Genomic DNA, 16197 nt, shown 5'->3' on the forward strand with positions numbered 1-16197 from the left:
ATGTTCTCAACAGCTGGGTTTCTGGGACCTGGGCATGTCAGTTGCTTTAGACACCACCCTGCTGAGTAGAACAGAGAGAGATCACCATCACCAGGGGCTGGCATGGAGTGAGGATGCGGTGCCACCGCTCATGTCTTCAGTGCTATTTAGATCACTATTACAGAGGTTTTCAAAGCTGCCTTGGCAAATGGGATGTCAGTCCCCATTAATTTCATTCAGACCTGAGCATCAAAATCCTCTTAGTGGGTTGCAATTTCAGCCCAAAAGACTAGAGAACGGTTAAAAAAAACCAACAAAAACAAAAAAAAACAAGCCTATCTCTCATTTTCCTAAGTGCCCCACTACCTCCTTAGAGGAACCTAAATGCCTTTAGAAACTTGTCCCTTAGTCACCTGGGCATCTAGGATCTTGTCTAATTTGAAACAAGACAGCGTCAGATGTGCACCCTAGTCCATGCTGTTTTAGGGATCCTTCAACATTATTATTTGCAGTCGTGTTAATATTAAGACAATATTTGCAATGATTATTTTCAGCCCTATTTCCAAAAGTTGCTTTTATTTCATCCCAATCCTGAAAAATGACCCAGCTGGGCAGATCATTAGGTCTTTATGTTCTTGCACCTTTTTTTTTTTTTGTTAGAGCTCCTGGACTATATGGCAGTAGAGAGATTGTCTTGTGGAAAGTTCCTCTCTCATTTCTGATCTCACCAACACACTCTCCAGATATACTGGATTTTTCCTATTTTTTTTATTTATGACCAAAAAAAAAAATCTGATTAGAAATATCAGTGTTAAACAGTTACTTCTTCACACTTAGAATAAAATATCACAAATAAGAGAAGCATGGTTTATTGGTGAAGCATTTCAAAGTGCTCAGACTCCATGATAATGAAATAAACCAATAAAAAGAAAAATGAGACAACATATAAAATCAAAAATCAAGTGGGTAAATCACCACAGAAAATGTTCAGGTTGTGTTAACTTTGAAATGTGTGTGAATTTATTTGGGTAAACTTTATACAAAAAGGATTCAATTTTTCATCAATAGAGGGGTTTGAAAGAGGATAGCAAGATAAACGCTGAGGCCCTTTTACAGTATTCTGGCAGTGTAAAAGAATATGAAAGTGGATGTAATTGTAATTTACATTCATTTTTATACACCCAGTTCGGTATAAAGGCCCTTCAGTGTAAGCCTGAATCCGACCTCTAAGTTCTTACATTTATTTACACTCTGTGCAGACTGTACTGCCTGCTGATTACTTTCTTTAAAGCATCCCTGAAGTCCTTGTTCCTCAGGCTGTAGATGACGGGGTTCAGGAGGGGGGTGATGATGGTGTAGAACACAGAGACAATCTTATTGAGCTCCGAGGGCAGGCTGGAGGTAGGGCGGACATACATGGAGATCATGGTGCCATAGTAGATGGCCACCACGGCCAGGTGTGAGCCACAGGTGGAGAAGGTCTTCCTCTTCCCAGAGGAGGAGGGGATCTTCAGGATGGTGAGAATGATGAAGAGGTAAGATACTACGGTCAGCAGCAGACAGCTGACGAGGACAAGGAGGGAAAGAATGAATATGATGAACTCGGTAGTGGATGTGTCTGAGCAGGAGAGCTTGAGCAACGGAGGGATATCACAGAAGAAGTGTTTGATCTGGTTGGAGCCACAGAAAGGGAGCCTGGAGATTAGGAAGCAGGGTAAGAGCCCGGTGAAGATGCCAGTCACCCAGGAGATCGTGGCCAGGCGGGCACAAGATGCATCACTCATGGCCACCGGGTAGTGTAATGGATAACATATGGCGAGGTACCTGTCATAAGCCATCATTGTCAGGAGGAAGCATTCAGTGGCCCCCAGGAAGACAAAGCAATAGAGCTGTGCCATGCATCCAGCAAACGAGATGGTCTTCCTTTCTGCCAGTAGGTTGGCCAGCATCTTGGGCATGATAGTGCTGGTGTAGCAGATCTCCAGAAAGGAGAGGTTCTGGAGGAAGGTGTACATGGGCGAGTGGAGCCGGGGTTCCAGCCTTACCACCAAGATGATGACAATGTTCCCTGTGATGGTTAGGATGTAGATGACCAAGAACACAAAGAAGAGCAGAGTCTGCCAGCCAGGAAGACTACGGAACCCCAGCAGCCAGAACTCCATCCCTGCAGTGTTGTTGGTCATCTCCTTGGGAGAGCTAGAATTTGCCTGCAGATGGTAGAATCACCATCATTAGTACTCTTATAATCAGCATCACCACCAACAAAATAATAAATAACAATTACAACTGGGATTCTCAAAGGGGCCTAAGGAAACACTATAAGCATCACCACAGTGCTTTCTGTTTCTTTCTTTCTTTCAACTCCCCATGCATTTAACTTCTCATTTTTTTTTGCAAGTTAGTAATTAAATCCAATTATTTAATGTATTTCTTTTGGTACACATATATTTCAAGTATCATGGAAAAGTTCATATTTAAGACAGTGAAATGCAAGCATACCCATGCACAAACATTCCCAAAAAAGCTCTCACACAAACTTTCTCACATACAAACACAGTTACTCAAACTTTCACACAGAAAAATACTCCATGACACAAGCATTAACAAACACACTTGCACTTTCATGCACACAAGTAAATGCCTAAGAAACAACACAACACATATAAATACACTTCTCACATCTCACCCTAATATATACACAAAATCTCACTCATAAATGCACAGTGTCTCACACACACATAAAGGAAAGGAAACATCCTCACAGTAAAATTCACACATATAAACATATGTACCCTCACAATCCCACATTGGCACAAACATACAGTCACAGCCACAAATGCTCTGCAAATCTTATTCTAGCATCTGAGAGTTATGATGGAATTTCTCTGCTCAGGCATTGTCTGAAGTAACAAAGGTTTGTAATTGTACAGCTGATGTATAAAACAATAGATTGCCTCTCCTCTCATAGTTGTGTTGTGTCTATCTATCTATCTATCTATCAGAATATTCGTAAATGTAATCAGTATATACAATTCTGAAAATGAACATATCTGTTCAATAAGAAGGTCTATTTTTCCATAACCCCATAATCAAATTTTAAAGTGCTCATGGTTGAAAACTGCTCAGACCCAAGTATAGAACAGGTAGTCCTGGTAACTTACTTGATTCCCTTCGAGTGAGAAATGAGGAAATAATCCAAGAATCAGGAGCTACCCCAAAATTAATCACATTTTGAATTGTGGTTGGACTCCAAAGTTCCCAAGTTCTAAATCACATAGCAAAGAGCGTAGCTAGCATCTACCCACTGCTGATCAGAGTTCAGCTTTCTGGAGTCTGACGCAGCAAAATAATAACTCTTTCTTGGACTGTACCGTCATTTCAACCCTCACTTGGCATCTCTGGGACCCAGTCTCTGTAACCCCGCTGGAATTCCCGAACCAGAGGTACACAAAGCAAGACCCCAGCTGTTCTGTTTTAATGACTGAGGTGTAATCTAAAGCATGTGACATATCAGAGAAAGGGTGGAAATTTATGTGGGGCCAGATACAAATCTCCAAATACATTGACTTCGACTGTTTTTGGATCAGGCTCAATTCAAGAACTTTTAGGGTCAGATTTGACATTGATGAAGGCCAATTAGATCAATAGATAGATGGGTGTGTATGGAGATTAGCCATTTACTCTCCTGTAGTCTGATTCAGTGATGCAGCAGACAGGCAGAGCTGTAGGAAAGAGATCTTTATGAAGGGAGCCAAGTGGCCCCTATTTTAGGCTGAAACTCTGGGTTATGTCTGGAAGCAGCCTGGCATTGGGTTGCATTTCTAAGCCCCTGAATCCACATTGAACTGAATCCCTCCTGAAACCTGACCAGCTTTCTCCATTTCCAGTCATTATAACACCCGCAACTCAGGCAACCTCTGCTAATGATTCCTCAGTGTCTGGTTTTCCTGTGAAAAGAGACTTTCAGCAAGTGAAACTCTAGGGTTCTAAGCTTAGAGCTCTGCAGTGTCATTTGCAGAAACTCACTTCTCTTAGCTACTTCAGAGAACGTTTACTTAGAAAAAAATAAAAAGAGTCTATTGATTCTCACACAAACTCCCTTCCCCTCCTCATATACCATCCCTGAAATCTCATTTTGGGATTTCATTGACTTTATGACCAAATAGACAGAAATGTACAGGCTTCTGAATATCTGTCTTTGAATTTAGTGCTTGTCTATACACCACTGAAAATGACTTGACAATATTTCTTATGGGAAATCACAGGAAAGTCCCAAAAGATAATACAGACACACAGACACACACACACAGACTCCTGTTGCTTTAAAAGGGCTGATTAAAAATGCTGATAAAAATTGGAAAAAAAGTGACTGGGATGAAGAATAGAGACAGAAAAATGTGAATTAAAACTAGGAATTGTTAAAAAAAGTTCACTCGGTGGCCAAAAAAGCCACCATTTCCCATTTTTGAAAGAAGAAAACATTGATCAAAAGCCCATCTTGGTTAAGAGGGGAAGTGAAAGCAGCTGTTAAAACAGAAACAGAAATATAAGCATAATAAATGAAAACAGGACAGTAGATAACGATTAATATATATTAGAAGCTATGAAAATTGATAAAGGAAGCTAAAGACATGAAGACAAAATCCAGCAATGGCTGGGCTAAGGTAATAAGAAAGACATTTTCAATAATATCTGGAAAAAAGTAATCATAACAATGGTATAAGCCTGTCACTAGATGGAGACAGTAACATTGTTGATGATGTAGAAAAATCAAAAGTATTCAAATAAATATTTATCTTTTCTGTTTGAAAAGAAGCAGGATGATGTTTTTATATCTCATGAGGATTCTGAAGTACTTCTGAGTCCTTAGGTAAATCAGAATGATATTAATATAGCATTAACCAAAGGGTACATATATTGAATTCAGAAAGTCCAAATAATTTGTGCCCAAAAGTACCAAAATAGTTGGCTGAAAAGATCTATGGACCACTGCCGTTAATTTATAATAAATCTTAGAATAATAGAATCATAGAATATCAGGGTTGGAAGGGACCTCAGGAGGACATCTAGTCCAACCCCCTGCTCAAAGCAGGACCAATTTTCCTAATATCCAACTTAAACCTCCCTTTGGATACTGGGGAAATTCAGGAAGGCTGAGCAAGTGCTAATTGGGGGAAGGAATAGCTCTGGGGGTAAAGCATGGGTTGTGAGTTCAATCCTTGAGGAGGCCATTTAGGGAAAAGGGGTAAATATCTGTCTGGGGTTGGTCCTACTTTGAGGAGGGGGTTGGACTAGATGACCTCCTGAGGTCCCTTCCAACCCTCATATTCTATAATAGAAAAGGCAAGCAGAGTGATCTAGGCAATTATAGACCAATTAGCCTAACCTCAGTCTTGTAGGAAATAATGGAAAAGCTAATACTGAATGAATCAATAAATAATTAAATAATGGGAGTCTAGTCAATGTCAATCAATGTAATTATGGATAATAGGTCTTGTCAAACCTAGATGTACCTGTGTAGATAGAACATATTTAGACTTTTGTAAGGGGTTTAATTTAGGACCACACCATAGGTGACATTGGGGGGGAGAGAAGAGGAAGGGAGGGCAGGGAAGGGAAGCGGAAAGGAGGCATGCAGGGACTCATGCCCCTCCGCCAGATTTCTGCCAAGGTGGGAGTCAAGCTGAGCATGGTTGAAGGGACTTGCTTGGGAAAGGAACCAGCAGTGAGTGCTCCCACTCAGCCCAATTAAATGATGCCCAGAAGAGAGACTGGACTGGCAGCACAACTCTCTGCCAGAGGGAGTGCGGAGAAGCCTGCTGAGTCTCATCCTTTCCTCGCAAGCCAGCATCTGCAGTTACCTGCCTGGGGATTGGGGAGTCACCTGGAACCATGCAGGAGGGGAGGCAGTAGGGCCAGGGGAGCTGGGGGGTGGGAAGCCGAAGGAGGCAGCAGGGTCCAGGGACAATGGGGGGGGATCCTGGGGGAGGCAACAGGGGCCAGGAGCAACTGAGGGGCAAGGTTGTAGGGGAGCCCGAGGAAGCAGTTGAGGGATTAGAGCAAATGGGGGGGGGATGGGAGGTGGTCGGGAGGCAGTGGGGACCAGGGATTGGTGGGGTTGGAGGGGGCGCATGAGGCAGTGGGTGATGGTGGGATGGGGTACTGGGGAGGCAGTGGGGGCAAGAAGAAATGGGGAGTTTGGGGAAGTGGTGTGACCGGGGCACTGGGAGGTGTTGGGAGTCTGGGAGGCAGTGGTTGTGAGAGGATTGGTGAGGGCCAGAGAAGGTAGTGATGAGCCCAGGGAAGCAGTTTGGGGCAGGTTCGTGGGGGAGTCCAGGGAGGCAGTGGGAGCCAGGCATATGTGGTAGAGGTCAGGAGTAATGGGTAGGAGAGGCCTGGGAAGCAGTGGGGGAGCCAGGGACACTGGGGGTGAGTGGGGCCAGGCAAATGAGAGGCTGGGGAGACAGTGGGGATCAGGGAGGTTTGGGGACAGGGAAGCAGTGGGGGACGGGCATTGGGGAGGGTGAGTGTCCCAGGGAGGCATCAGGGGCAATGTGTTGGGGGACAGGGCACCAAAATACAAGTTTGCCTAGGACACCATTTTCTTAAGGCTGGCCCTGGCAAGGCCGGGACTCTCCATCTCTTGAAGTCTTCATTTCCAGGCCGGATGTCTTTCTGTGAGATACTTCAGCCAAACACTAATATCGGGAGCAGCCTGATGCGACTCGATGGCCTGTGTACTGTGGATGTCTGATTTCATGGTGCAAGGACTCTTCTCTGGTTCCTACATCATGGCCAATAGCTTTACAGTGGAACACAGCACTCAGTTAGAAAGGCATCCAATCCTCACTCACTCTGGGCTTCTGAAGAGAGCCTAAGATGGCTAGGCACCTAATCATAATGAAATGGCATTTGGACATCCAAACTTAATAGCTTCCTTTGAAAACCTCAGCGCAATTATTGCTAGCACTTAACCATGATGCACTGTCAAGATCTACGGAAAGCAGGGGCATGCTGATACCTGTAGTTAACTTCTAATTCTGTTCTGAAACCAGGGCAACAGTACCTCTGAAAGCCAAACCTCTTATTTAGGTACCTAAATACCAGATTTAGGGACTCATCTCCACAAAGGGGCTTGTGTTGCAGTGCCCAGTGCTGCACTGCCTAACTTTTAAGTGTCTAGGAAATTGCTGGAACAACACTGGGATCCACAAAGCCAAGTTAGGCACCAGATACTATACAATGAATGAGGAAAGATGGTGCCTATGAATGAGTCCTCAAAAGGCACACACTAATGGGTTCACACTAAGCTAGCCAATGGAATGCAGCACGCGGTTATGTTAGGCCCCAGTCTTCTCACAGAAACAGGTTCTAAGTCCAGACACCAGAGGCACTTAGCTCGTCTTGCCAGGGACTGAATGTCTGTTTTTTGAGAAGAGTTAGGTACTGCCTCTCTCCCACACAAACTGCGTGATCTTATCTTATAAGCTTTTGCCCAACATTAGCTAAACTCACTTGGATGTGGGAGTTCAAGTTCAATGTCCCTGTGATGGTGTTCCCTCCACCCGGTGCCACCGGACTGTGGTACAGCTGAGACTCTGTCTCACCAGTCTGGGTTCCCCCTGCACTGTGACATTGTGACAAGCTGTATCATGAGTGTTCCCCTCCCACACTGGCGGTTTGCTTGTCACCCTTTTCCAACCCATCCTGCGTCGTTACCACAAGCTCTCAACCTCTCATACCCCTTTTTCACCCCCTCCACAGGGCCAGGGGCCCACCAGCTGTGTTCATGAATGATCTGCCAGCCACTGCATGAACCTATAATAGGAGAAGCTCCAGACAAAACCCCCAGCTCCCCGCCTAGGACCCCAGAGCTGTATTGTCCTGCCCTGGTCAAAAGCCTGACCTGTATGATGAATTACAGTTACCCAGGTTTGCCCCTCCCCTCTCTATGTGGAGGAATATGCACAAACCTTTGTTAACTGAGCTGAGCTTTTTCCAAACACTTCACTCAAGCCACACTGATTTAGAGATTAAAAAATATAAAACAGATTTATTGGCTACCGAAAGATAGATTTAACGATTATAAGTTAATAGAAACAAATCATATGAATTACCAAGAAATAAACCAAAAGACGGTCTGCTTATACACGAAAATGGATTTGAATCAAGCAGTGTCTCAGCCCTGTTAGATAGTAACGTCCATTAGCTTCGATACACAGGCTAGAAATCCCTTTAGCCTGGCCCAGTACTTCCCTCAGTTTCAGTCTGCATTCCTCAGTGTTTCTCAAGTGTTCTCTTGTGTGGAGAGTGCGCTGCTTGGTGATGTCACTTCCCCCTTTATAGTTTATTCCATATGGAAGGAACCCCTTTGTTTCAAGCAATTTCCCATCCCAGTTTATGGAAAATACAGGTACCAAAATGGAATTGCAGTTCATATGATCTGGTCACAAGCCCTTGCTGCTGCCATGGGTCATGGCAGCATTGTCCATAGGCTGACTGAAGCATCCACAGATGAGGTAAGCTCTTCCATGGTCCATTGTCTTTTGCTGGTCTTAGCAGTGTATTGTATCTGAAAGGCTAGTGTGGTGTTTCCAACTTCACACAGCTTTCAGTAACAAACTATAAAACTTCTAACTTCAGTACAATGACAGCACAACAACCAACAGGATATTTTGTCAACAATCAAGATTTTAATGGATACCTCAGAAGGCATCTTTTGTACAACATATCATAATTATATGACAATGGTAATGTGGGGTGCCGGGTGTTGCTTTGGGGACAGAGTGTCCAAGTCCCCATATGCCTGAGGGGAAGAAAGGATTTACAGGGGTGTGCTAACTTGGAAGTGTGGCCAACCACATGACCTGTGTATTATTCTATGTAGCCTTCCTCAGTCTCTACTGTTGAAACTGCTCTCACTGTCACTTGAAGCAGGATAACTAGACTCTCCGGTCTCTCACCTCAGAGTGAAGGCCCAAACTCCCAAGTATCAAATCATCCATACTGACCGTTTTTTTCTGGCCCAGTGACTCTTCAATTATCTTAGCTCACAGTGGAACAGCCTCAACAGGAGAGTTGTCCATCGGAATATCCCATATCTCAGTGGTTAGCACACTGTCCTGAAAGGTGTGAGAAACCCTGGCTCAGATCTTTGCTTTTCCTTTCAGGGAGAGCAGGGAGTTGAACCTTATTATGAAAACTAGGGCTAAAAATTTACCCTAACTTTGAACATAACTGTAAAAATTATGTGAAAGTTCATAAGATGTCACAATAACCTATAATAACAAACTCTGATGGGAGAAGGTTTGAAAGGGAGACAGAAAGACTGAATTAGTCTAAACAAAAAACTCTTGTTGATATAATTCACGGACTGCTGAAATCATGCTTGCTAAAAACAAGAGATGTGGAGCCATAAATTAGTGAACCAAAATTGGTGTGTTGGATATTAGGCCTAATTGGTGGACAAAATAATAAGGGGATGGACTATTCCACCCATTGCTCCCCTTTCTGAGTCCTTAAAAAAGGTGGAGCTAAGGAAGAATGAACGCAGGCTAATGGAGCAAGCATCATCATCATAGCTGCCACCCCTACCATTTTCTGGGAGCTTGGGCTTCCTTTGTCCTCATCCTGAGAGATGTATGGACCAGACCAGGCCAGAGAAAGGGACACAAATGAGTCCAACACCTCAGCCGGCTCCAACTGAATCCTACTGGCTGGCTGCAATGAAAGGGCATTAACAGAGCAGCAATAACAAGCAACTCATCTCAACCATCTTCTTTTATTTTACCTAAAAGGACAGTTATTACCATCTTTGATACCATCTGCGAGACTGTCAAAAAGAGGTGTTTTTTTCTTCTTCTATAATCTCTCTTCAGCTAAAGGGAAAAAGGACAAGGGATGCTGTTAAAATGAAAGCTTTATTTAATACTTTCTGCTGAACATGCCTATAGGATCAGATCCTGCACACTAAACAGGTCTTTGCCTGCCTATCTTATGCCAGCCCTCTTATCACACTGGGGCTTATGTGGAAGTTAAGTGTCTGAACTCCTAGAATGAGCCAGAATTGCCCATACTCAGTGACAGAAATAGAGATGCCTAGGAAAATCTGACTCTGAAAATATAGGCATCAAGTTTTTGGCCAGAGTTTTGTGGGTTGCAGTGAAGCCTAAAACAGGGACTTAGGTGACTGAGTCATGTTGTGAATCACTTAAGCACCTGGAAGCTTAATTGTAGATCTTTATGTTTGTAAATTTTAGCCTGAGGAAAATTCCGCAGATAGCAAAAAGAATCCATCTCAAGTATTCCTGGCACACTGATTTGTGATCAAAGAATGTAGTCACCATCTGTTGGCACAGATATAGATCTGCTGACAGAGGAATAAACATCTAGAGAAAGAAACATATATTCTTTACCATGTACATTTAAAAGTCCCAAATGAGGTCAGGAGTCATTCTCCTAGTCATTGTATATACATATTTTACATACTTCAAAAACCTTCTAATCTAAGATTTATCAAAGAAGCTTAGGGTAGTTAAGTGCCCAACTGCCACTGAAAATAAATTAGATTTTGTAGATACATAAATTTTGGGGTCAAAAGAAATAATTTAAATCATCTACTTCTGACCATCTGCATAACACAGATTAGAGATTTTCACACAGATATTCCTTCACTGAGCTTGTTACTTGGGGTTAAGATAGAACATATAACTGAAGAAAGAGCTGAGTGCTTAACTCCCTTAGAGTCCTTTTAAAATACCAATCAAAATAAAAAAGAAAGAAAGGAAAGATGATTGTCTCCATTGTAAAGATGAGGAAGCCAAGGCACAGAAAACTAGATCTGTAAAGGTATTTGGGTACTTGCAGGGATTTTCGATAGCATCCATGTGCCTAAAACTCATTGGTTCCAATGGGTGTTTGGCACCTAGTTACTTTTGAAATCCCACTAGGTGCCTTAATATCTTTAAAAATCTGCCCTAGTGACTTGTTCAAAGACACAAAAGGGATCCACTTCAGATGGATAGAATTTGAGGTAAGGTTTTCTGAGCTCCATTCCACTGCTTTAACCACAACCCCAGGAGTGTTCTTCTCAGGTTCAAAGCAGTGTAAGATATGCTGAAGACTTCTGTGAAAGGAAAGTTCAAGGCCTTAATAGTGAAATACCACTAACTTTTTAACAATGCCCACTGGGAAACCTTAGAAAGTTACACGATCAAGGTTGTTGACATTTAAATTAGATAGGAGAAAGTACATGAGGATTCTGTAGGAAACAATCCTCTGAGTCAAGAGGATGGGCAAGACACTCAAGGGGGTCTTAACCATCACTTATGTCTGTGGGTCTATAATTTATAAATGCTCCTTGGATCAACTCTTTGCAGATTAAGCAGAACAACTATCCTGCTGCAATCTGTATCATCAGAAAGGTGAGGAGACCACAGTTAGTACATCTCTAAGGCTTGGAGGATGGACTATCAGCGGAAGGTTTCAGAATCTGAATTTTTCAAGGTCAGTTTTCTTCTGGATATCTGCTGCTCATGGAAAGCACACGATGAATGGAGCAGGTAATAAGTGCATGTGAGAAACATTTGTTTAATATCTGAATATGTGTCACCCTGATGAAAACACCTAGGTGCAAAATGATGCCTATCCTTTCTCTTTCTGTGAAAGAACAGACACTAGTTAACATTTCATTTATAGTTTCATTGCAAAAAAAAAAACAATACCAAAAAAACCAAAAAAACAGTGAGGGATGAAAATAACAGATTTGAAGAAGGAGTAGTATGCAGTTCATAATTTTGCAGAGAATATGTATTTAAACCCCAGTCATGCAAAGACAAATAGGTGCTTTGCTTTACGAACTATGAAAAAGTTGTTTGATTTTCCCATTGATTTATCTGAACTATTTAAAATATTTTGTGACTTAATTAGAGCTTATCAAAAAATAGAAAACATTTTGAGGAATGGACAATTTGAAAAGATTTTTGTTAATTCATTTATTTGTCTTTTTGGTATGATTTTGCATTTTTTACTTTTTCAGTGTAACTAAAAATATTCTGTGCATTGAAAGGATTTTTAAAACATTTTTAAAGAACACAAGAAGAAAATAAATCTCTCTCAAAAGTAAGATGGAAAAAATTTTCACACAGCAAGGGATTAAAATTGTTCCACTTAAAACATCCAGTGAACTTTTATAAAATAAAATATAAATAAAAAATCCATATGAAAAATATTTTAAAAATTTGAATTTCAAAGATAAAACAAGTTTTTTTTTGTTATAGAATTTAACTAGTGTTTAGATTTATTTCTGCGGAGTGCGAAATGGTAAATACCCATTGTAGAGATGTCAAAGTGAGGTACAAGTTGAGCAATATTCAAAGAGGCTAAGGGAATCATGAATTAGGGTTGGAAGAGAGCTCAGGAGGTCATCTAGTCAATCCCCTGCTCAAAGCAGGACCAACCCCAACAAATCATCCAACCAGGGCTTTGTCAAGAGGGTCTTAAAACCTTTAAGTATGGAGATTCTACCACCTCCCTAGGAACCCATTCGAGTGCTTCACCACCCTCCAAGTGAAATAGTGTTTCCTGATATCCAGCCTGACCTCCTCCACTGCGACTAAACTACTCAAGATAGTTAAGACGAAAGCAGATTGTGAAGAACTTCAAAAAGAAGTGATTGGGCAACAAATGGCAAAGAAATTTAATGTGGATAAATGTAAAGTAATGCACATTGGAAAAAATAACCCCAACATATACACATTATATGAGGGGGCTACTTTAGCTACAATGAGTCAGGAAAAGATTTTTGCGTCATCGTGGATAGTTCTCTGAAGATGTCCATGCAGTGTGCAGAGGCGGTCAAAAAGCAAACAGGATGTTAGGATCATTAAAAGGGGATAGAGAATAAGACTGAGAATATATTATTGCCCTTATATAAATCCATGGTACGCCCACATCTCGAATACTGTGTACAGATGTGATCTCTTCACCTCAAAAAGATATTCTCGCACTAGAAAAGGTTCAGAAAAAGGCAACTAAAATGATTAGGGGTTTGTAGAGAATCCCATAGAGAAAAGATTAAAGAGGCGGCCTCTTCAGCTTGGAAAAGAGGAGACTAAGGGGGATATGATAGAGGTATATAAAATCATGAGTGATGTTGAAGAAAGTGGATAAGGAAAAGTTATTACTTATTCCCATAATACAAAGAACTAGGGGTCACCAATGAAATTAATAGGTAGCAGGTTGAAAACAAATAAAAGGAAGTTCTTCTTCACACAGTACACAGTCAACTTGTGGAACACCTTACCTGAGGAGGTTGTGAAGGCTGGGACTATAACAATGTTTAAAAAGGGAACTGGATAAATTCATGATGGCTAAGTCCATAAATGGCTATAAGCTGGGAAGGTTAAAAAATGGTGTCCCTAGCCTCTGTTCATCAGAGGAAGGAGACGCTGGCAGGAGAGAGATCATTTGATCATTGCCTGTTAGCTTCACTCCCTCTGGGGCACCTGGCATTGGCCACTGTCGGTAGACAGATACGTGGCTAGATGGACCTTTGGTCTGACCCGGTACAGCCGTTCTTATGTTCTTATGACTTGAGACCGTTACTCTTATTTGTCATCTGTCACCACTGAGAACACCAAGCTCCATCCTCTTTGGAACCCCTCTTCAGGTAGGTGAAGGTGCTATCAAATCTCCCCTCACACTTGTCTTCTGCAGACTAAACAAGCCCAGTTCCCTCATCTTCTCCTTCTAAATTATGTGTCCCAACCCCTAATAATTTTGTTTCCCTCTGCTTGACTTTTTCCAATTCTCTACATTCTTTTTGTAGTGTGGGGCCCAAACTGGATGCAACACTCCAGATCTGGCCTCACCAGTGCCGAATAGAAGAGAATAATCACTTCCCTCAATCTGCTGTCAAAGTTCCTAATTATGCAGCCCATATCCATTAGCCTTCTTGGCAACAAGGGCACACTGCCTACTCACATCCAGCTTCTTGTCCACTGTATACTCAAGTCCTTTTCTGCAGAACTGCTGCTTAGTCAGTTGGTCCCCAGCCTGTAGCAATGCATGGGAACTTGTTGAAGCTGCAGTGCATCCCATCATCCAGATATTAATAAAGATGTTGAACAAAATTGACCCCACGATAAACCCCTGGGGCACTCCACTTGATACTGTCTGCCAACTAGACATCAAGACATTAATGACTACACCTTGAGACCCAACAATCATCCAGATTTCTCTCCACCAAATAGTCCATTCATCCATTCATACTTTTTTAACTTGCTGGCAAGAATATTGTGGTAGAATGTATTGAAAGCTTTATTAAAGTCAAGATATATCATGTCCACTGCTTTCCTGTATCCAAGAGCCAGTTTCACATTCGTAGAAGGCAATCAGGTTGGTCAGGCATGATTTGATCTTGGGGAATCCATGTTGACTGTTCCTGAACACCTTTCTCTCCTCCAAGTGCTGCAAAATGGTTTCTGTGAGGACCTGTTCCATGATTTTTCCAGGGACTGAGGTGAGGCTGACCGGTCTGTGTTTCCCTAGGTTCTCCTTCTTACCTTTTTTAAAGATGGGCATGATATTTGCCTTTCTCCAACTGTCTAGAACCTTCCCTGTTCACCATGAGTTTTCAAAGATAATGGCCAATGGCTCTGCAATCACATCAGCCAATTCCCTCAGCACCCTCAGATGCATTAGATCTGGACCTATGGACTTCTGCATGTCCAGCTTTTCTAAATAGTTCTTAACCTGTTCTTTCAACAATGAGGGCTGCTCACCTCCTCTCCATCCCATGTTGCCCAGGACAACAGTGTGGGAGCTAACCTTGTCTGTGAAGACCAAGGTAAAATAGCATTGGATCATCTGTCACATCGGGATGGTTTGTTCCTGCACTCTCAGTAAGGCCTCTTAAAATACAGCCAGCTTTCCTGGACTCCTTTCCCCCTCATATTAGACTCTTGAAGATCCTACCCATCAGTTCCCTAAGGGAGTCAAAGACTGCTTTTCTGAAGTCCAGAGTCTGTATTTTGCTACTCTCCTTTCTTCCTTTTGTGAGGATCCTGAACTCAACCATCTCAGGGTCACTGCTGCCCAGTTTGCCCAGGGAATCAGGAATTCATCTATCCATATTGAGGAAAACGTTTATATATTTGTTTAATTTTAAGCATGTACTTTCTCTTCTGAATCAAGATGGATTTCAGCATGTGCTTGTATGGTTTTTGGGGCAGAAAAATTTCCAACAGCCCTGATAAGAAGTTATCATTTTAACAGGAACTTTAAACCTTTATTTAAAAAGAATCTGTCATTAAGACAGAAAAAAACAGAAACATAGAATATAAACTTTGGGTAGCTGCTGAGATTTCCATGGTGGGTTGATATAAATTAGGACTGTGCAGCCAGAATAAATATTGAACATCAAGTGTTATTATTTAGGTTGTTACATGGGAATCTATCTAGAAGTAATAAGAATAATAATTAATAATAAATATAAGTGCTTAAGGCTTAATTATGTTTGAAAGAGCTTGAGAGACAGAAATGCTCCCTGAACTATCGAATGTGGTCCAAACAGGACGACATGGTGGAGCATGTTTTTAGCATACATATACTTTTTCTCCGTTCCACCGTCTTGTATTATCCACATGTTGTTTTCAACTGAGTATATTTACCTTATTTGTTCCTGCATGCAGGTAAAGTGACAGACATGGACAATCAAAGTACAGTGACAGAATTCAGACTCCTGAGCCTCTCGAGCTTCCCAGAAAAAAAACCATTACTCTTCATGATCTTCCTGATGATCTACCTGCTGACCTTGGCTGGCAACCTCTCCATTTGCTTGGCTATCTGGGTGGATACCACTCTTCACACTCCTATGTACTTTTTTCTAGTCAACTTGTCTCTCTTAGACATCTCATACTCTTCTGTCACTCTCCCCAATATGCTAGTGATGTTGTTTGCCAAGATTAAATCTCTTTCCTTCTCCAGTTGCATGGCCCAGCTGTACTTTCTCATCTCCTTTGCTGGATCTGAATCTTTGCTTCTTGCCCTGATGGCTTTTGACCACTACATGGCAATATGCCAGCCTTTGCACTATGCAACCATCATGAACCACAGGACTTGTATGTGCTCTGCCATTGCTAAATTTCATTGGACACAAAAAGTACGCCTGGCTATTGAAAGACTTGTAAGGCTGAGTGAGACAAACCACCATCGCAA

The 16197-nt window shown here is 42.0% G+C and overlaps 1 protein-coding gene across 1 annotated transcript; it reads right to left on the minus strand.

Moving 5' to 3' along the window:
• Positions 1 to 1223: 1223 nt before the first annotated feature.
• LOC116836121 (olfactory receptor 11L1) lies at positions 1224 to 2162 on the minus strand. Its single transcript, XM_032799557.1, has one exon. It carries the CDS (start codon positions 2160 to 2162, stop codon positions 1224 to 1226), a length of 939 nt encoding a protein of 312 aa, XP_032655448.1.
• Positions 2163 to 16197: the final 14035 nt, after the last annotated feature.

The sequence above is a fragment of the Chelonoidis abingdonii genome, chromosome 14 (genome assembly GCF_003597395.2).
Source record: "Chelonoidis abingdonii isolate Lonesome George chromosome 14, CheloAbing_2.0, whole genome shotgun sequence".
Taxonomy (NCBI): Eukaryota; Metazoa; Chordata; order Testudines; family Testudinidae; genus Chelonoidis; species Chelonoidis abingdonii.

Coding starts and splice junctions, on each gene's coding strand:
- LOC116836121 (XM_032799557.1), bottom strand. CDS start 2,162: ATGACCAACAACACTGCAGGGATGGAGTTCTGGCTGCTGGGGTTCCGT.